This window comes from Eleginops maclovinus, chromosome 7, assembly GCF_036324505.1.
Source record: "Eleginops maclovinus isolate JMC-PN-2008 ecotype Puerto Natales chromosome 7, JC_Emac_rtc_rv5, whole genome shotgun sequence".
Taxonomy (NCBI): domain Eukaryota; kingdom Metazoa; phylum Chordata; class Actinopteri; order Perciformes; family Eleginopidae; genus Eleginops; species Eleginops maclovinus.
Genome location: NC_086355.1, coordinates 12,910,944 through 12,932,690, shown reverse-complemented (window position 1 = coordinate 12,932,690; position 21,747 = coordinate 12,910,944). Strand labels below are relative to the sequence as shown.

Below are 21,747 nucleotides of genomic sequence, written 5' to 3'. Positions count from 1 at the left end.
GTAAAATGAAACTGCTTGAGCAGCAGGTATCTTGCCAGATGCCAAAGAGAAACTGAGCCCCTAATGTTTCTCAGACTGATTAATATGCCAGTGGAGATATGAGCCAGATGACACTAACACTAACAGTAAATGTCTGACAGTGCTGAGACACTCTGCTTGCATTTATCAACAGCTTTCAGGCTTTTTACGTAGAGGGTCTCTATATTCAGTGTCATTCGATCCATCCTGCACTCACAAAACACAAAGGCTAGACTCCAGGTTCAAAATCCCATCTTGTTTTACCCATTTTTGCAATGGCTTTGTAAACGTGCTGTTAACCTCTATGTTCTTACAGTTAAGAAAAGAAATCTGTCGATCTACTGCAAATAGTTTTTGTACGGCTTACTTGAAAACAAAAAAATCCATAATAACTCATACAGATTTCAGAGTGTTACTGTCCCAGGATAGAAGCAAAGTTCCTGAATCAGTAGTTGTAGATATAGATGTGTCAGTAGATAGAGTGAAGTAGAATATATATGTTAAATATAATATGTTATGCATCACTATGTACTACGCGTAGACTGCCTACTTTGCTATAATCAAATAGACACAGTACATTTCCTGCTTATGTAAACAGAGTTTATTCATTTTCCCTGGTGACACTGGCACCTGTTGTTGCTATGGAGCCCAAGCAGCAGAAAGACAACTTGGTCCCATATGGCCGGCAGTAAATAACTTATTATATGCAGGTGAGTTGAGCTTTAACATTTGCATTGAGTTTCATGTAAAACAGACTTAATGTGTTCCCTCCCCGTGAGAGGAAGTGTTAAGGCAACAGTGGTGCAGGAGAAGGATGGCTAGATTGCCAGCCAGGCAAAGTCAGAATCTGCCAGTCTTTCAAACTGATGAATTTGTAATTTATTTTGCACCTCCAAAGTGCAGTAATGTTTGGTCACACATTATTACCTGATGTTGCAGCACTGTTCTGTGGATGATTGCTGTGTGGAAAAAAAAAGATTCAAGTCTTGTTTTATTTTTTGATGTGCTCATAAGATTTCTACTCCTTCATATAGAGTTGTGTAATCATATGAAAAGAAACTTACTGACGGACAACTCCAAGCAGGTATTATTCCACCACAGGAATACCGAAATATCCCTGGGTAAATGATAAAACTGTCTTCTATAATCTGCTATGCGCACTCTACTTAATGGGAATTTAGAGGAGATAGGGTACTTGTAATACAATAAAGGGAACAGCAGCAATTTACCTTGACCAATGGCCCACAAACTGGTAAAAAAAAAAGCCCTTTGAAAACATGGTAGTCGACAAAATATTGATCCAGAATGTTATTCCCTGTGCTGTTGTTTCTAATTGTCATACTGTCCTTAAGAAATTCTGGATTAAATCATCATATTCCGTGTAATGTGACTAATGTTACCTGGTTTCCAGCCACAGTAAGCAATTGGTTATTTACCTCAATGAATTGAAGAAAGTCTGTATTGTCTGTACTCAGTAAAGAGACACGAGGTGGTGTTTGGACCTGCAGCTGTTAAATGGATGTGCAAAACACTTTCTCCCTGGCTCCCATTCACATGTCTTTATCGGAGGTCTGCAGCACTAATCCTCTTAAATTCCTGTCAACAGAGGCGGAGCAAACCTCTCTCTGCGACCACAGTTCCTTCTCCGCATTTACTGTGGAGCATCGTTGCGAGATGCATGAACGACTGACATTACCGCAATGAGAGACGTTATGTTATGTTGTAGACTAGCTGTGTGAGCGCTGGGTCTGAGTCGGAGCAGATGCGGGTCTGGCCATGATTTGTCCCGGAAAGCAGAGCTTTGAAGCGGCGTTGATCTTTCTGTCTGTCGCCCAGCTCACTGCAGGTACAGTACCCGACACTCACTCATTGCCTAGCGTTTCTCTAATGCATTTAGTAGATTACATTTCATTAAGGGTTCATTCGACTTATTATTAAACATCTTACCTCATACATGGCTGGTTTATTGGGATTTGTAGTTAATTAAGTTGACTTTTGAAATCTCTCATATTGTTTTAGGGAGATGAAATCGTCCCCAACCAACATGGATTCAGTTTATTTAACTCTTAACTTAACTCTATAGCAATACACTCAACCTTACATCTTTTTAAATCAAAGTAAAGTTATTAAGGCAAAGACCTCTTAAATAATAAGCTCCTACAGGTTAGGCCTGGATATCTTTCCGTTTTATGTCGCATCATGTAGGCCCTAGTATGGACCACCTGTTTGCCCAAAGTAGCGTACATTTAAGAGTTTGTCGTCAAAAATAGTTTGTCAGTTCTGGGATTTATCCCAAACTTCCAGAATGTAGAATAATGTTAGTTTTGCTCTTCTTTACTATTTCCCAGTCAGTACACAATGCTGTAAAAGGAAGTTGAAATCAGGGTTTGACTATGGTAAAAGGGTGATTCTCTGAATCGGGTGCCCTTTGTATCTTAAAAAAATATAAATTGCATTTCTGATCATTACATCTGGTAGTGTACTACTTAAAGCTTTGATAAAACACATGTTCCCACCCCAGGCATAAAATCCCAATAATTAGGAATTTTCATAGTTTTGAGTTCAACCCCGTCACAGACAACTTGGACTCTGTGTGGCTATGATTCGAAAAATATATTCAAGTTAATTCTTGTTGAACCTCACTGATGGGATGCCCCCTGTAAGAATGATAACAGACAGTTCACATTAAAGTCTACCATTTAGTAATCAAACTTTTAACCCTATCAAAACTTCAATGTGACGGCGTTGAAGTTCTTGACAAAAAGTAGCCGAAGTGAAGGACATCATCAAAATGTAATAATTAGCAAAACTATTATTTATTTTTATACTAAACAATTGTTTGCTCTCATTAATTCATATAACAGAGTTGAAATGTTGAGCTTGACAATCTCAATCTGACAATAAAAAAATGAAATATAGGTAAGAACAGATACTGACACTTGCCTTTCTTAGCCACCTTTTCTTCCAAAAGACTTTTGTGATGTCATTCCCCCAATCACATTGACTGATCCATTATTTAAATAGAGGGGTTAATGGTAGGGCATGACGGGGTCTAAACAAACTGGGGGACGTGTGTCAATATTGCAATTTCATAGATAATTCATGTATTATTTTTGTATCAGTTAAAGTAGACCAGCATATGATTTTATAAGCAGCAACATTTTGGAATAATTGGCCATTTGTATTTGTTTAATATTCAATGAATATGTAATGATGCTTAGTGAGGCTATGCAAATATGTCTGTTGTCTGCTACAAAGACAGCCAAAAACTAAAAAAACAATATATATATAGTTTTACATTGTAATGCAAAACACCCTGTTCCATTAATTCATTGCTTTAAAATACATTTTGTAGTATATTTTCATTTAAAATATTTGAAGTAAGCTTGGGGACTCAAAGGGCACCCAATGCAGAGAATCACCCAAAAACTTCAAATGTGAGGGTTTCATATATCGGGAAATATAAATATATATATATATATATATATTCACATATTATAGTCACATATATATAGTCAAACCTGTGTGTATATTAAGGTGTTTTAGTATTTAGTATCCAGTTAGTTATTTTATTTGATGAAAAAATAACGAGTAACAAGAGTATAACGACCAATCTCTGGTTCAAGCTTCTCCAATGTATGCAGTTTTGTGGTCATTTTTTTAATAGGAAACCCGATAGTTGGCTTTCAAAGTCCTGGTCAAACAAACATGAAACCATTTGAAGTCATCATCTTGGGATTTGGGGGGTGTGATTTGCACATGTCATAATTATCTTACAATTTATAAACTACAATATTAATCAGTTATGAAATTCTTATTTGTTGCAACCTTAATTGATACTGCACGTGGTGTTCTTCCCGGGTGTTCTTCTGCCTGTATTATAAAAAGCGTTGCAAATAAATAACAGTGCTTGTTGTCAAGACAAAGCCTCTTCCTTCTCACGACTGATTTATACACCACCTATGATGTATCTTTACTGCTGTCGGTGTTTGTCCTGCTCTGATAAATAGTTGTGTGACTGTAGCTTGTCTGTCTGCTAATGTTAACGATGGTTGCAGTGTGCCGAACCTTTCGTTGGTTTTTGGCTGCAAATGGTGCAGATTTGAAATAAGAAATGATCAATAACCTAAAACAAAGTGGATCATGTGGCTGTTTGACAGGAGGGTGTGTTAGAACTGGTAGTGTTCAGCAGGAGAGGGGTTACTGAAGAAGGGATAAAAGTTTGAAAGACATTCAGTTATTGCTTTAAACACATTAAATGATAGGAGCCCACTTATTGGACACTTCCTTTCATCAAATGAAATCAAACTCCATTAAGCTGATCCGCTAAGTGTTAGGGTTAACCCTAAGTGCCCTCATTTCAGGTTATATATTACATTACAAGTAAATTGAAAATCAAGAATATGTTGCAAGCTTTTAAAAATGTTTAAATAGTCAATGTTTACTGAGTACATCAGTATGTTGTTTTTGCTGTTATGTTTTGAGAGATGAACATTGTTCTTTATTTCCTGTTACACTAACTGAACATTTTTGCTGTTTATGACACTATTCTGAAGAATAATTCATTTGTATTAACTTTAAACGATCGACAATAATAATGTAATTACTTCCCTGCCACCTCACATGCTAATGACCCGTTTGTTTACCTTTTTAAAAAAAAAACGTTAAAAAAAGATTTACTTTTTTTTTCAAAAATCAATGTGCTTCAAAAAGTTGTTGCCAAGTAACTTCCATATGTGCTATTAAAACATAAAGTAACCTGTTGACTAAATTGCTGATCTCTTTTGTGGCTCAATGTCTGCCATACTGCTGGAGGAGCTTAGAAAACTTTCTTAAAAACAAGGTTGTATATTATTTTGAATGTCAATAAAAAAAAGGGGGCTTCAAATAGTCTTAAGAAAGAATGTATTCCTATATGAGTAACATTTGCTTTAAACTACACTGCCCAGCTGTTTTAAAAATACTTGAAGCAAATTAAAATACTGAAACTACACATTTGAGAGCCATTTTAAAATAAGTACATATAAGGAAACATTACTTGGGACTGATTCCCACACGATCAAGGTAGTAGTTATTGTTTTGCTATTTAAGGTACTCAGTTTTCATTGCAACAAGATGCAGGTTTTTTTCCAAACAATAAACATTTGAATTCACACTCCCTTCAAGTACAAAAAAGGAGTCTAGTGTTCCCAGCATGAACTTTGACCATCATCTCAAGATTCTTCAAGTTGTGAAATGTATCCGTCAAGATCTGAATTTTTTGTATTAATGTTTTCCTTTTCCTTCTTGGAAAGAGTATTGCAGTACACATGTATTATGCATGCTTAGATTGCCACACATCGAGGCCTTAAGGGATACAAAGTTAAGACATTGAGATAAGACATTGTTGTTTTCAGTTGCCTCCTTGAAAAGCTTAAAAGGCACTGATCATCACAAGTTAATATGTTTCAACGAAGCACTTAACATTGTTTTGTTGTGTCTCTATTCTGTGACATTCAGTGACATTCAGCGCTACATCAATTTAATATGCAGTAATATCAGAACAATAAATGGAGTTCTGGGATAAGTAACACAATCCAGGAGTCCCCGTCAAGTGCCAAGTATGAACTGTATCAGACATCTATTTTCCATCTTACATCTATCTGTTTTCATAAGTAAAAAAATGTTTACAGATGAAATGAAACCAACTCTCTGTTTCATTTTGTTACAGCGAGACTGAGATAGGATTAAAACCACTATCCTCACACAGGACAAACACTACATGAAGCATCAAACAATGTACACTCGCTGTCATCTTTATTAGGTGCACCTCTATGCAGTCCAATAACTGTAATTTGAATTCAACTTTTACAAAACACATTCATTTTTTTGTATTGTGGCAAAGTTTGTTATTTAGGCTGTATGTGGTGTTGTTGTTCTTTTAGTTGTTTGCTGACGTCAAACATGACAAATCTTAAATTAACAGCAGTCCTGTTGTATTGGATTGCATTAGATTTGAGTCCAATGAGTTTTAAAACGTATAAACTAAAAGGTTTTTGATTACTTAGCAAACTAAACAGCCTGATATTACAAAGTAGGTACAATACTTGTTATAATCCAAAATTATGAATAAAAAAATACAGCTTTTTTTTTTTACCTTTCTGATTAATTTGTCCCCTTCAGAAACATGTTAGTAAAAACGTTTTAAGGTAGAGCAGTTAAAATCGTTGAATTTAATCATGTTTGGTAATCCTGCAGTTCATTTCCAGGTTTTCAAGTGAGCAGGCTGTGAACATATTCACTTAACAAAGTATGACAGTAGCTCGAGTAAGAACACAAGATTAGTCGGGTGTTAAACTAAGATGCATTACGCTGGTTCCTGCACCTGCACCTGCAGCCATTTAAGAGCATGGACCTTCCTACATAACATGACCATCATGCTTCTAATGAGCTGATAACACTAGCATTGACTGTCTGTGAATTAAGCTGTTAGTCTGGTGTCGTCTCCCCCAAGCCACCTTACAAATATGTGAATTAATAAGTGTCTTCTATGTGGAGAAAATAGTTTCTAACCAGTTTGGGTGTGTAATATGTTTCAGGTTTGCGGTGTGTATGCCAGCTTTGCGCCAATCACACCTGTGAGACGGCCGCAGACGGCGCCTGCTGGAACTCTGTGATGCTGATCGACGGGAAGGAGGAGACGGTCAAGTCGTGCCTGTCTCCCTCGGAGCTGAAGGGTCAGGTCTTCTGCTACAGCTCTCGAGATGTCTCCAAAAGGAACTGCTGCTTCACTGACTTCTGCAACAATGAGACTCTGCACCTGCAGCCAGGTACAGCCAACATGATGCTTCTGAACTGAATCTTGCCTTTGGTAGTCTTTAATGGATGTAGTCTATTGTAAAACACTAAAGAATTTACCTGCAGTAGGAAAGAAAAAAGAGACAGAAATAATGGAGGACTGATAGATCATTCTCTCAGACAGTTACTCAGACAATGTCATATTGCTCGGCGGTTTTTCAACAATAGTAGCACAACTGCCCCCCCCCCCTCACATCCCCCCTTACAATCTGTGTGGGATTTCCCATTTATTCCAACCGTGGCTAGACGATGTGGATGCTAATCCGACTAGATCCTGTGACATAACAAAATCCTGTGAGGTTAAAGGGACAGTGGTTAGGAATTCTCCCCCTCCCATCACTGATTTATAAATAAATACTTCGTCAGCACATGTAGTCTGTGTCTCATGGGCCATCTGTGCAGAAGCTGTCCTTCAAAGCAGAGGGGGAGTATTTACACCTGTGGGTAGACAATTTAGTGAAGTGCACTGTGAGGTTAGAGTTACACCTAACATTCATTGTGGGTTTTGTGTTCACTTATTGAATAAGTCCAGTATTTATTATTTTGTAGCCACTGATTTTCCCTTTGCATATTTCTGCTCTACCATAGTTGGTCTCTAATTGTTCCTGCTGTTTGGTGCCGAACAAGAGTATGTAATGTACACTTTAGAGCTGAAAAAAGCAGCCTGCAGCGGTTACAAAGGGATTGAGAGAGCAGTTAGCCTAATCAAATCAGAAAAGTAGTTTGCTGTAAAGGATTGCTTGAGTTTTTGATAACAAGCAAGTTACTTAAAAACAGTTTCTTGAAAACATCATAAATTAGTGAGAAATGTCCCCTTTATTCCAGCGCCTGATGGTGAAGTCTTCCAATTTCGATACAGGATGATGGAAACCAGGAAATGTTAACGAAATGTTGCAATAAATTATATAGAAAATGACTTATCTGAAGATCAAGTAGCTAATTAATCAACTTGCTGTAATGTGTAGTCATTCTTTATAAAGGTATACAAAGTGAAAACAAAAATGTACTAAACATTCAGGTTGGGCCCCCACAGTCAATTTACAAAAGGTTAACAATGGTGTCTAGTGTGAGGGCTTTATTTAAACCAGAACACAACAGGGATATAAAAAAGTGTTTCATCCCCCACTTATTTTAATTTAACTAACATATTTTAAGAGTAATAAAAGAGTTAGATGGCATTGTCAGATAGCTGTGTCAATCAAATGTAGAGGTGATACTGGAGATTTGAAGTGCAACGTGCTGCAGACTGTTGATGAAATGTGTCAGGGCTGCACCCTCCAGCTGTGATGGTGTGGACTGTGAATGAGGACACCAGAATCAATCGGTTCCCCTGCTAAATATCAGACTATAATCTCACCCAGTGTACTATTTATTTTATATATACCAAGAGTTGATATTTGTTTGTGTCTGCAACTTCTGAATTTGCTGTTAAAGATGAAGTTATATGTTATGGTTCTTGTTTTTTGTAGCTCTTATTTCAGCTTATTTGTGTTGTGCCTTAATACCTTGTTATTCCTCAATCCCACATTTGTGTAAAAGGTGCATTAAACCAACTGTTTTAAAGTAGAAATGACTGCTGAGATGCCTTCCTTGTCACATTAAGAGTAGCAGTTTATTGAAGATATTTTGCAACTGGGCCAGAGGAGAGTAGAGTCTTGTTTATAAGGTCATGTGTCATGTCAAGTCATGATGGGCTCCAGTTGGACACAAGGACAGGATCTGTATTTAGGTAAAAGGCTAAAGATGTCTTAAGAAACTGTGGTTTAGTTCAGCACAATGTGTTGCTTTGCACATTGGGCCATCTGCAGATGTTGCATGTTTGAGTCAATCATGGAGAGGACATTTAATGCCTTAGAGATTGGAGAAGATAAAAAGGGCTGAAGAAACATAAATTATATCTACACTAATCATGTTGAAACTGTTTGTTGAAGTTGAGTTATGCGTTCCTGCAATTACTCCTGAGGGCGAGTTGAAAGTTATAGCAATCAAAGTTGGCCAAATAAAAGTTTATTTATGCTACGATGCTCTTAGTGTTCTCTCCTTGAATCTCATATTATTGTAGCACTCACCACCTCTGCTATTTTGTCTGTGTCCACATCTCACCTGTCCACCCACAGACAGAATGAAGGTCAGAGATAAAAGAAACACCAGGTTCCATTGTTTTACCAAACCCACTACTTATTGACATTGCAGTTGTTGATACTTCTAAGTAATGAAATGTATGTGCAATCATGAACATTTATGATCTGGCAGACTAAACCTAGCATCTGCCAAATGTACAATTTCCATCCCTCTAAATGATATGATGTTCGACAGCTTTGTTTTGCTGTGCTTGTGTTAAGGTCAGAGAAGCGCTTCTCAGTTATACAGTACATCAGCACATTTTGGCAGTAGTTGTGTACCACTGATAAATTATTGTCCACTTGAGAAGATGAATTGAGCCCCCTCTGTTGTACACAACACAAACAAGTATATTATTCACCACCAGAGGGTGCAACGCTCATGGGGAGCACACAGTATTTGCAAATTCACTCTATAGAGTGAGATTATAGGGAACAATGATATGCTAACAATGTTGGCTAAATGGTCTGTGTGTGTGTGTGTGTGTGTGTGTGTGTGTGTGTGTATGTGTGTGTGTGTGTGTGTGTGTGTGTGTGTGTGTGTGTGTGTGTGTGTGTGTGTGTGTGTGTGTGTGTGTGTTTGTGTGTGTGTGTGTGTGTCCAGAGAGGCCTTTGGAAGAACCGCGCTGGAGCCGGCTGCAGCTCGCTGCAGTGATCCTGGTGCCCTCCTGCCTGGTGTGTGTGGGGATCCTGCTGGGTGTGGTGGTGGTGCCAGGCCACTGCTGTGCCTACAGCAGAGCCCACAAGCAGGACCTGGAGGAGCCTCTGGATGACCAGATGTTGATGTCATCCGACAAATCTCTCAAAGACCTCATCTATGACATGAGCACATCGGGCTCTGGATCAGGTAAGAGAGAGGACGCTTAATTGATATAATTACCCATACTGGGTCAATTCGACAGACAGACAAAATAGACATTTACATATTAATAATAACAACAAATATTATATAGCACCTTTCATGCCAGATGCAGCCCAAAGACAAGATACAAAATAAAGAGTGAGGAACCATTAAAAACAAGTTATAAACAAAAAGAGTTATATCACAGAACCATAAAACAACAAGACATGAACGGTGAAACCACTTAAATTACCCCCAAAAAATGCCAATTAAAAAAATATAGGTCTTTAACTACTTCAAAAAGTAGTTAAAGATCCAATGGGATCATAATAACAGTAAGCAGCCTACTCAAAGAAATGCATCAGAGGATCTGAGTGTCGGTTTTGTAGGTTTGTCGAAGGAAAGGCAGTCCCTGATGCATGTAGGAAGTGCAAAGTTATGTAAAGCCTTGTAAAGCACCAGTGCAGTGACACCAGCACAGGGGAAATGTGATCCTTTTTTTGGGGTGAAAATCCTGGACTCACCATTCTGAATTAATTGCAATTTCTTTAAAAAAATGTAGGGAGCTCAGTACAAAGAGAATTGCAGTAATCCAAGGGACTTGTAATACAAGCATGTTAAACCATTTCAGCAGCAGCAGCAGCAGAGTTAAAAATGGTCTGATCCTGGCAATGTTTCTTAGGTGGAAAAATAAGTCTTTGCAACCTTGTTAAAATGGCTTTAAAATAAGTCTAAAATGACCCCCAGATTGATAACTTGTGTTTTAATATATTTAGACATGCTGGAAAACACAGACTCTACTCTCTCTGGAATTTCAGTCTTTTGCTAATTTCTTTTTTTCCTCATTTAAAATGGAAATATACAATTGTGTGTCATTGTGTGTTAATATCAGTTATTTGTGTTGCTGCTGTTCTAAGGCCTGCCCCTGCTGGTCCAGCGGACTATAGCACGGACAATTGTTCTGCAGGAAATTATTGGAAAGGGTCGATTTGGGGAGGTGTGGCGGGGAAAGTGGCGAGGGGAGGATGTGGCCGTGAAGATTTTCTCCTCGAGGGACGAGAGGTCCTGGTTTCGTGAAGCAGAGATTTATCAGACCATCATGCTCCGACACGAGAACATCTTGGGCTTCATTGCTGCTGACAACAAAGGTAAGTCCTTTCAGACAATTACCAGATTCAATCAAGGTCACATTACAGTTATGAGACAAACCTGCCAACGTGAGACTTCATTATTTGCTGTGTGCTGCAGATAATGGCTCGTGGACTCAGCTCTGGTTGGTGTCAGAGTACCATGAGCATGGATCCCTGTACGACTACCTGAACAGGTACACGGTTTCTTTGGAAGGCATGATTGTACTCGCTCTGTCCATAGCCAGGGGGCTGGCACATCTCCACATGGAAATCATTGGAACACAAGGTAAGGCTGTAAAAAGGGAATGAATCTCCTCTTCTTACTGACGTTTTTATTGGGGGATGAAAACAGTTATAGCATTATTTGTGCCATAAACCCACTATACTAAAGATTTGTCTCACCCCAGATTCCATCAATGACAGTCAGCCTGTGAAACCTCAAAGCTGTTTTCAATGTATACATGAGGCTGTAATTTAGGCGTGCAGCTAAAGATCATGTTTAACTTTTTGTTGTTTAGTCTCTATAATGTCAAAATACTGAAAAATGTTCTTTCACGGAATCCAAAGTTATGTCTTAGTCCAAACAATAATGTCTTTGTGCTGATGTGAAACATGTTACAAATAACTCTGCTAATGTTTGGTACATAGCTAGATAAATAAGGTAAAAGCATGATGATTCCTTTCCTTTCTTACTACAGTATTTAATCTGTAAATCGACTGCAATTCAACTGTTGATTTGACTGGATTTTATTATACTGCATGTAAGAGTATTGCTTAATTGATCCTAATAACACTACTGTGTATGAAACATGTTGAATATGAGTATGAAGCATAAAACCTTATTTGCGGCCTTCTTGTTTACAGGGAAACCTGCGATTTCCCACAGAGACCTCAAGTCGAAAAATGTCCTTGTGAAGAAGAACGGCACCGCAGTCATCGCAGATTTGGGTTTGGCTGTGAAACACGACTCAAGCACCAACTCCATTGACATACCGTCCAACCAAAGAGTGGGAACCAAGAGGTCTCATTTACGTACCAATACACGATTAATAGAAAATGGAAACTGAAATTACTTCCAACCTGTTGATTTGATATAGACTTCCAATGGAGACATAGCAGTTATGAGTTTAATTAGTTTGGTATTGAAAGAGTGTTTAAGATTATTGTCTCAGTATGGCCATTCCCACACAGTTCTCACGTTTTGTACATATACAATTATATATGTAAACTTAATTCCTTATCTCTTCAGAGGCCGTAACAAAAGCTAAGAAGTCACTCAATGTTTTAGGTGCTGTCAGTGGTGTGTTTTTAAGATGATGTATTTGTCCCTCAAGTTTCCCTTTAAATGTCTTAAGAGTCACAAATTCAAAGCAGCTTGTTTTTTGGTTTCTTCAGCAGAATGTTTACGGAAAAACTACCGGCCACATTTTTCATTAAACTTGTTTTAGACATGTAGCATGGAGCAGGGAAAAAGCAGCAGAGTGGCCTTGGCCGATGTCTGAGTTTTCCAAGTGCCCTTATATCATTTTAAATTCAGAGAACATGTGGAAACAAACCAACACTCAAGTCGATTTAGGAAAGAAGTACTGGGCTTTTTATTTCATTAGGTCTTAATTACTGTGTCCTCTGCAGGTACATGGCCCCAGAAATCTTGGATGAGACAATCAATATGAACAGCTTTGAGTCATTCAAGAGGGCGGATATCTACTCACTGGGTCTGGTGTTCTGGGAACTGGCCCGGAGATGCTCTGTTAGAGGTACTTTAAATGGAGATGTGCCATGTTTATTTGTCCATTGCATGCTATATTAGGTTGGTTTATATCCGCATGTTTTTTGGTACACTGTACACAATCAGTCATGTCTTCACAAAGCAGATAAGGAAAGGCATGATAAATAAAATGTCCAATCTTTGTCCTTTTTCACAGGACTGCATGAAGATTTCCAGCTACCTTATTATGACCTGGTGCCTTCTGATCCAGCCATCGAGGACATGAGGAAGGTGGTGTGTGATCAGAAACTCCGACCCAACGTTCCTAACCAGTGGCAGAGCTGCGAGGTGAGACAGGACACTATAACTGATGTATCGTCATGTAAGATAGTTATCAGTACAATTAAATTCAAATAGCTTTATTAGCACCATAATGACATACAGTATTGCCAAAGCTCTGTACAATTGCAACATCCAGAGACAAATACACGTTTGAAAAGTAATACTAATTTCTGAACATAAGCAGAAGCCATGTTTTTTATTTTATTTTATTATACCAGTTATGATGCAGTGTATGTATAAATGTTTAGAAGTCATAAAACAAAACCATATCATGCCTTATGCTATGGAAGTTAAATCTTGCTCATCGCAACACAGGCACTTTTGTTTTGCAGAAGACGTGTTCATTGCATTCATGAGCACATTTTTAATTCTGAAGCTTCACTTCAATGTTCATTTTCACTGAGTAAAGTAAGAGTTGGAGCTCCCCTCACTGGTGAATGGAGGCACAGCTAAGTTCAGTTCAGTTTGATAAAAGCTTTGAAAGACTTAAAGACAACACATCTGTTTAAGGTAGGTGTTTTGAAAAGATAAACAGTGTATTTATCAGAGTAGCAACAACGTCTGTTTTGACAGTGATGATACCGTTGATCTTAGAAGAAAACTAAATGTAACACATTTTTGATCATAACTGAAGCTTTGGTAGTTACACAAAATAAGAAGCTGGCACCTCAGCTCTGAATAAAGGGACGTTTTTCGCCTAATCTGTTTGTTGTTACACACCAGGCTCTGCGTGTGATGGGAAAACTGATGAGAGAGTGCTGGTACGCCAACCCTGCCGCTCGACTTACCGCTCTGCGGGTCAAAAAGACTGTGTCTCAGCTGTCCTTCAGCAAGGACGTCAAAGATTAAGTAGATTTGTTGCCCTGCAGATCAACACTGGTGCTGGCACTGGTGCAACACGAAGGACATAGTGGGCAAACTGGGAGAAGCTGTTCTCTCTCTAACAGCCTGAGCCTGCTCTCTTCAGGACAAGACCACATTGTCCACTCTCAGAGAGCAACTTAAGCTCCGTTTTTGGTACCAAAGTATTGTAGGGGTGTTCGTGGCGGCTTTGCACATAGACAATCACTTAAAAAAATGAACCAAACAGCTGAAATGTTGCTAGAAAGAGCCATAAGAAATAAGAATATATATAATGAATAAACAGATTATTTTGCTACCTCAGACATTTAAGTGCCCATAGCTTAAAGTTGCACATTGTAATGTTTGTGTGCCATATCTTGTATCAAACGCAGTATTGCTCTTTAGCTTTTGTGCCTACTGACAATCACACATAATACTGAACTTTAAAGATTTTGAAGTGCTTTAAAAAAGTTATTGCCGTACTAATGTTCATTGTATTTGTATTAGTGGCGATGTTACTGTACAGGAATTCAGCTCTGATTTCCAACTGGAAGATATCCGTTAGCTTAATATATTAAATGTGAATATATCCAAGCGTTTTTATTTGTGAAATATTACTATCCAACTATTGATTTTCAACCACATTTGATGGCAATGAGAGTTTGTATGTTAGTCCAAATACTTTTGAATGGATGATGTTTCGTGAGAGACATTCCTGGTCCCCAGAGGATGCACCCTATACGTTTGATGATCCCCAAACTTAAAGTATAACTGAGGCTGATCTTGACCTATCTTAATATAATCAGATTAACCCCTTTGGTTTTAGTTAAAAGCTTAACCGTTACTCTGGCGGCCCCTTTTCAATATTTGCACTAACTTGTAATCGCTTTAAATTATAAAGCGGCTCTCCATAAATTAGATTAGATTTGATATCAATATATACATAATTGAACACCCTAAAGGGAAGTGCAGCTATAAGCTCTGTACGCTTTCAGATGCTGTAAAGTGCAGCTCTGTGCCAGGTGAATGCTAGCTGTTAAAAAACCAAACAATTTCCATCAAGGTAAAAAGTTATTTGTTTTATATTTCTCAAATATATTAATTTACACTGGAAGCATGTTGTTGAAATGATAAACTCTTAGCTGCTCTACTGCACAATTCAGAACTTCAGTATTCTTAGTATTGGCTTAACAACTAGTTATGTAAGAAAACAATCCACCCCACAAGCCTGATACTGTTTTTTAGTTTATGTAAAACAGCTTTTACGATAAAAGCAATATGACCAATATAAGATCAGATCTTGATCAAGTTAAAACACATTTTAAAATCATAAAACAAAAGGAAAATAACAGAAGAAGAATACAGTTGGAGTGATGGGTGCACATGTGAACACCTATGCTTTTGTCTGAAGAGGCTTGTAGCCTTATCGTAACAGGATTAGGGAAAGTGCACATTGGTGAATCTGCATACCATGTGTGCTTGTTGCCCAAATGTGTGAAAGAGTGCCAGTGTATACGTGTGTGTGTGTGTGTGTGTGTGTGTGTGTGTGTGTGTGTGTGTGTGTGTGTGTGTGTGTGTGTGTGTGTGTGTGTGTGTGTGTGTGTGTGTGTGTGTGTGTGTGTTTTTGTTTTGGTTTCATATCATTCAGTGAGTCTGTTTTAAAGAAGCAAATCAGATCAATCATTAAATTGTTGATGTAACCGGTGCTGTGGAGAAACCCTGCCAATGTTTCCCATCCATTGTGGCTTCATCCTCAATTAATGTTCATGTTTTTAGTTGCTAAGGCAGGGTAAATGCTTCCATGTCGCTAATCAGTGTTGACACATGTAGGTTCTCCTGTTATGAAGGTTCAACCATTACTGGTGAATATGTAGCATCAGCTGTGTTGCCTGGAAATGTTGCTGCTTTGAAAAATATCATTTCACATACTAGTCTTTATTTTTTCCTTTCTATGAAATGATTTGTTGACGTCCATTATGTGATCATTCTGTTTTGTGTGTTGCAGTTTATAAAGTATAATATTGAAAATGCAGTACGATAGTTGGCCTGTGTCATTTATAAATGTTTCTAATATAAATATTTTGTATCTGATGTTTGATCTGTGCTGAGCCAAGCTTTTATTTTGTGTATTATGTCATATCTGCTTCTCGAATAATTAATCAGGTCACACAAGAGATAGCTAATCAAATATTAAATGCTTATCTATCATTCAAAGAGGAGTGACCACCATGTGCAATTTCTGACTAGTGTCTTTATATATTGTGTATGAACTTGCTCGATGTTATCACATGTAATGCTGCTTTCATAAAAAATAAAAAAAAGTATCTTTTGATTTTCAAACCAATTTATATCAATCATTTTGATTCAAATGAACCCATTTTATGTCATTGCTCTGTTTTAATGCCTTTACATTTATTTTTCTTCTTGCACTATTTATTCTGTTTGAAGATGATTTATATTGGTGGGACAATAAACAGTTTTTCACTGAATGAACTTTTTTCATTACTTTTGTTCATAATAGAAATATTGTATTTAGTATAAAGATTTATTTTTCAGTTTAACATTTCTCTACATTGCACTAGTTTTTGAAATGACGATTGTGCAGATGGTTGCACAATACTGCACGTAGGAAAGAATTTCCCGGACCAAGTTATCTAAAACAGGTCCTTTTATCTTCCCCTTCATACTTTGACCTCAAATGACATGACTCATCCTCGCTCTCGGTACTAGCGCTTTGCTTGAGTAAACTGTTCATAATTTGTCCGTTATAGAGCAGGGAAAAAAAGTGTAACACTGAGAGAATCAGCACTCTGCAGATGAGTCAACGCCAAGTGTAGCGCTGCGAGTTTCTTTAACGGATTTTACTGTGCTGCCTCTTACCTGAAACTACCGAGGTCAGAGTTTTGGCCACAGGAGGTTTATGGGACTTAAAAACACTGCAAAAAGGATGTTGAAAATGTGACCAAATTATATTTTTAGTGTTAAGGTTAAAATGTTAAAAATTTTTATATAAAAAATGGATTCTCATTTTCTTCCACATTAAGGAAACAATGTTTATAAAAAGGAGAAACAGGTATCATACATACTGTAAGTTCACTGTAACATTGGAACCACTTGTTTTGGTTAGAATGCTTTAAAGCACCAAAACACAATATGCCAATATGAATGTGTCATGAAAAGTGTCATTGATGATAATGCATCCAGTGCTTTTCTGTTGTCCTCACATCAAGCATTAGGATAGTTCATGCTATCAACAAAGAGAACAAAACACATTATTTTCTGTAGTTATGGTGGATGGGAATTTGTAATGTCCTGGTGAAATGTGCGACCTGTTTTCCAGACAGTCCTAGTTGGCCAGCAGCTCTGCTGAGGGTCAGTGGGGCAGAGGGAATTGCAGTGGGGCAATCTGCTGCAAGGGAGTATTTAAACTGGGTTCATACATGCAGTACTGCTCCCTAGAGACATGTGGCTTTCTGTGCATGGTGAAAGATGATCTTCTCTTCCTGCAGATTAAACAGAGTGCCTTTTGTAGGCATGGGTGTGGTAGTGCGAGAAGGTTGGTGCACTTTGGTTCAGTTTTCTCTACCCCATTAGCCATTGTCTCCCTGGCTGCGGCCTGTGTGTGTGATTTCCCTTTTGATCCAACCGTGTCTGATGCCTTCGGCCCAATGACCCATGCTTTCTGTTTGGGGAGCGTGACAGTGGCCCCAAGCTAAATCAGCCTTTTGTCTGTCCTCATAAGACAAGTCTCCCTGCTTGGCAGAACACAGGACTCCGGCTGAAGCTAAGCCCATTGCAGAATTGAGAGTGAGAGAGGATAGAAGCAGGTGCTGCTGGAAGCGTGAGGTGGCAGTTTCTCATGCATTGCTGATTTCTGACAGACCATAAATCAAATTGCTTGGACTGCTAAAAGGGAAAGGGACTATTCGAAGGGGATTTATAAGAAGAAAAAAAACAAACTTCCTTTGCTTCTCAAAACAGCAGACCATGACTTCTAGAGAAAGAAAAAAAAACCCAGTTGAATGAGGTAAAAAGGAAATAAGGTATGTGAGACTGATGTGCAGATTGAAGGTCCACCACAACCCTCACATGACGTGGATTTCCGCTTTGACACATTCTGCCTGTAGCTGCACAGCAGGGCAGGGCCACACGATCACTGAAGAGCTGCTGCTGCAGGACATGATGGTGCTTTGAGAGCTATTCTACCATGCAGTCCACCATGAATTTCAATGTACTTCAACGACAGAGCAGCCAAGAGAATTATATTGTGGATAATACTCTGAGGAAAAAATGCTCGCTGTGGTACCAACGCTCCTTGAAGGGACACAATGATCGACACCCGCACAACACAGGCACCCTGCCCAGAGTAAGCAAGGTGAGACAATAAAGCAGATGTAAACACACACTTCTGCATTGCAATTCAAACATAATACACAACATTTATTAGACCTGATATTTCTTTTGAGCAGTATTGTTCTATAATGAAAAGCAGTTCAGTGATGTATCTGTGTAACAAAAGTGCAGCAACTCTCTGCAGAAAGCCTTTTAACAATTTTAATCTTATGAGTTATTTAGCAATGCAGGATCAACATTTTTCTTACATTATACAACCTCTTTAGTTTCCTGAGAGATTTACACTTGCATTTATTATAATGTTTTAAGAAGAACTTTGCATTTCTCCTTTTGCAGTCAAAACTAACCCACTCCAACTCATTGGTTGATTACTCTGACCCACAAAGGTAAATATATCAAATCTCGGTTTCACAAGACAAATCATTGATGGAAAATTAGATACATGAAGAGTTGTTCCTAAAATACTTATTGTTTTGCATTTTTTGTTTGCACAGGACAACGATTGTACTTGAAAAACCAGACAATGAAACATTTGGTTTTGATATTCAGGTAATCACATTTTATACTCCTCAAGATGAAATACATATGTATTGCTTTCATGCTTTTTAAAACCTGCTCGAACATTGATATGTTTATTTGAAAATCATTTCTGTGACAAATTTTCCCTTGTTGCAGACCTATGGCCTGCAGCTGAAGGACAGCTCTGCAGTGGAGATGTGCACATTTGTGTTCAAAGTGCAGGAGGACAGCGCTGCTGAGAGTGCTGGCCTGACCGCAGGTAGTCCACCCACATCCTTTATACGGGCCTTCACAGGCTTTCCCATGCATGCACAGAGATACAACACTTGCCACAAATGTCAACGCCTACACGCATTAATGCACAGAAACTAGGCAAAGCCATGTCCTTTTCTTGTAAATGATTAGTTCCTTTTTTCTGCATCCTCATTGTAGGAGATATTATTGTCACCATCAATGGGGTCAGCATTGAAGGATCATCTCATCAGCACATACTTGATCTGATAAGAGAATCAACCAACAGTCTAATGTGAGTGACAAGTAAAGTAAACATTGGTTGTGCTTCAAAGCTAAAGATAAATCCAATGTGGAGAAATAAAAACATCTGAGGTTTTCTGTTGTGTGTGATCATGTGCTGTTATGTGATTACAGGATGGAGACAGTGTGTGGAAATGTAGTGAAGCAGATAGAGCTGGAGAAGAGGGTGAACCTGCTTAAGGTGTGTATCTCTTCGTCCCCGCCTATGTTATTGTTAACATACTGCAGCCCTGTGGTTGTATTGCAATGACTAAACTAAATCACCCAATCTGAAAAACTGTCACACTGCAGTTAATTACATGTTGACCCACTGCGTTAAACAGCTTATACTCAAACATGTCACAACTAAACCCAGAAGAATTGTGGACTCTTATACTGAGAATGTATAGGATAAAATGTTTCTTACCAAAATCAAGACCACAATCTTTTTTCTGGCCGTACAGCAATCACTACGTGAGAAATTGGTGGAGCTGCAAGCCCTTAAATTACAGGAAACACGTCTAATGCGAGGTAAGAGGGTTTGTTCAGCCGTACACAGCACATCCTGTCTCACATCTTTCAGTTAATGTTGTGAATTCAAGTATAAACTCCAGATAACTGAGATAAGGAGTTCCCCTGAGAAATGAACACTTACAAACTTCCTGTTGCAAACTTCTCGTCAGCTACAGCTTTCTCTAATGGGGACTCTGTTATGATTTCAGGGAACTTGAACAACAGCAGCCTCCACCTCTCAATGGACTCTTCAGGGAGTCTGAGCACCCACACAGGCCTCGGTGGCCGGCGTTTTTCAAGTGACAGTAGCTACCGGAGCGTGATGACAGAAGACAGCGACCAGGCCAGTGTGTTTGGGGATCTGTGCTCTCCAAGCCCCTGCAGTGCAGCCAGCACCACAGACGACAGCTGCTTCTTCTCCAGAGATTTTCCCTTGCAGGAAAGCTCCCGCAGGTTTTCAACAAGCTCCAACCACCATCACCAATCCCTCTGTCGCTCCAGCAGCTCTAGCTTGGCCGGCAGCAGCAGCTCCCTCTCTCCTTCCTGGGATGAAACAAGGATCTCTTCCTTGTTTGGTACCCTGCCCCGTAAAAGCAGGAGAGCCAGTGTTCGTAAACACATCCTGAAGTTAATTCCTGGACTCCAGCGGTCAGTGGAAGAGGAGGACATTCAAACAAACTGTCAGTGACTTACATACTCCTTGTGTCTATTTGATACTAAGGGTTTACAAGGTTTCGCATGCTCTTTTTGCAGAAAGAAATAGACTCTGTAATTAAGTGTTTCCACACACCCAAAGTTTGGTTAACCCTTGAAAGAAACCTGTCTTTTCCTTCCTGGGAACTCAGAGATAACTGACATTTTGGCACTTGGCATTTATCAATGTCAAAGTTTATCCAAGATGATCCTGAGCCTTAAAGGTGAGCCTGACTCACTGCTTGGCTTGGACCTGTTTTTGCACAAAAGCATTATGAAAATATTCTTCCTTTGTGTGAATGTACGCATACAAGGTTGTAATGTAAATAGATGAGGTTATGAATCCTACTAGCTTGAATAAAAAGCCGCAGTATTCAGAAGTCTGAACTGCAGTAGCTGAACTCATGTAGCACCTTGTACTTTAACATGAGTCTACTGTGACCTAAAACTCATGACAACCATGCATATTTCGGGTCCGATAGATATGTAAACAGCACTTAGGCCACATTCAGGTGCTGCAAACCAAAACCAGAGCTCTACTCGATATAGATGTCTGTTCAGCTCAAAACAGGATGTGGGTACAAGAGGTACAACTGTTCGTTCACAACATTTTTTTTTTACTTTCAGTATTCAGAAACACTGTTTCTTGTTTCTGAATGTGCTTAAGTATGTGTGTTTCTCTTTAAATGGCAATAAAGCAACTTTTCACAGAATGATATGCTTTCTTTGTTGGTATCAAGTCAAGAAAATCTATTTGCAGATGAAAATGAAATGTGAAGTTTAACACCGTATAGTATTGTCCTTTAGTGACTATTAATGCACACTGTCTGAAGTTACCTTTCCAACAGGAAACGTGTAATTTACATATTAAAGAGTGAGTTATATTATAGATTTCTGTTGATGATGCAGGTACGGTTAGATTATTTATATAGAGAAACAAATATTATTATGGGGAACACTCGATTGTGTGTGAAGTTTAACCCACAACACTTGAGAATAGCACCTCACGCAGATCCTGTAGTAAGTGTCACTTCTCTGGTTTCAGGTACAGAGGGGGCATCATGAAAAATTAGAGAGTAATCATTTCGGAAAAATATTCTAAAATAATAATTCAAAAAGTAAGAATAGAGAGGTTTTGCCAGGAAAAGTAACTTAAGAGAAGTTTTGTTTAATATTTACTAGTGTTGCTTGTTAAGGTGGATCTAGCTTTACACAGTTAGGTCTTTGAGTCCTGTGGTTTCCAACATAGGGGTTGGACCCCTCAAAACGGTCACAGGACAAATCTGGGGGATAATATAGGAAAATCCACAGACTTGT

At 38.6% G+C, this 21,747-nt stretch overlaps 2 protein-coding genes across 2 annotated transcripts; both read left to right on the top strand.

Moving 5' to 3' along the window:
- Positions 1 to 1,678: 1,678 nt before the first annotated feature.
- LOC134867817 (activin receptor type-1C) lies at positions 1,679 to 16,328 on the top strand. The gene is made up of 9 exons (XM_063888643.1): positions 1,679 to 1,864; positions 6,597 to 6,827; positions 9,580 to 9,822; positions 10,734 to 10,964; positions 11,065 to 11,232; positions 11,811 to 11,967; positions 12,579 to 12,703; positions 12,872 to 13,002; positions 13,720 to 16,328. Exons 1-9 carry the CDS (start codon positions 1,795 to 1,797, stop codon positions 13,843 to 13,845), a joined length of 1,482 nt encoding a protein of 493 aa, XP_063744713.1. The 5' UTR covers positions 1,679 to 1,794; the 3' UTR covers positions 13,846 to 16,328.
- Positions 16,329 to 17,960: 1,632 nt separating this feature from the next.
- Positions 17,961 to 21,143, top strand: cytip (cytohesin 1 interacting protein). The gene is made up of 8 exons (XM_063888627.1): positions 17,961 to 18,214; positions 18,529 to 18,578; positions 18,687 to 18,741; positions 18,868 to 18,970; positions 19,144 to 19,237; positions 19,360 to 19,426; positions 19,689 to 19,755; positions 19,947 to 21,143. Exons 1-8 carry the CDS (start codon positions 18,047 to 18,049, stop codon positions 20,423 to 20,425), a joined length of 1,083 nt encoding a protein of 360 aa, XP_063744697.1. The 5' UTR covers positions 17,961 to 18,046; the 3' UTR covers positions 20,426 to 21,143.
- Positions 21,144 to 21,747: the final 604 nt, after the last annotated feature.

What these genes read in the sequence shown, in the direction of transcription:
- LOC134867817 (XM_063888643.1), top strand. Translation starts at nt 1,795, where the DNA reads ATGATTTGTCCCGGAAAGCAGAGCTTTGAAGCGGCGTTGATCTTTCTG. An exon ending in CAAAGAGTGGGAACCAAGAG is followed by an intron (nt 11,968 to 12,578) that starts GTCTCATTTACG and finishes TGTCCTCTGCAG; the next exon opens with GTACATGGCCCCAGAAATCT. An exon ending in ACCAGTGGCAGAGCTGCGAG is followed by an intron (nt 13,003 to 13,719) that starts GTGAGACAGGAC and finishes GTTACACACCAG; the next exon opens with GCTCTGCGTGTGATGGGAAA.
- cytip (XM_063888627.1), top strand. Translation starts at nt 18,047, where the DNA reads ATGCAGTCCACCATGAATTTCAATGTACTTCAACGACAGAGCAGCCAA. An exon ending in CCCTGCCCAGAGTAAGCAAG is followed by an intron (nt 18,215 to 18,528) that starts GTGAGACAATAA and finishes CTCCTTTTGCAG; the next exon opens with TCAAAACTAACCCACTCCAA. An exon ending in GATTACTCTGACCCACAAAG is followed by an intron (nt 18,579 to 18,686) that starts GTAAATATATCA and finishes TTGTTTGCACAG; the next exon opens with GACAACGATTGTACTTGAAA.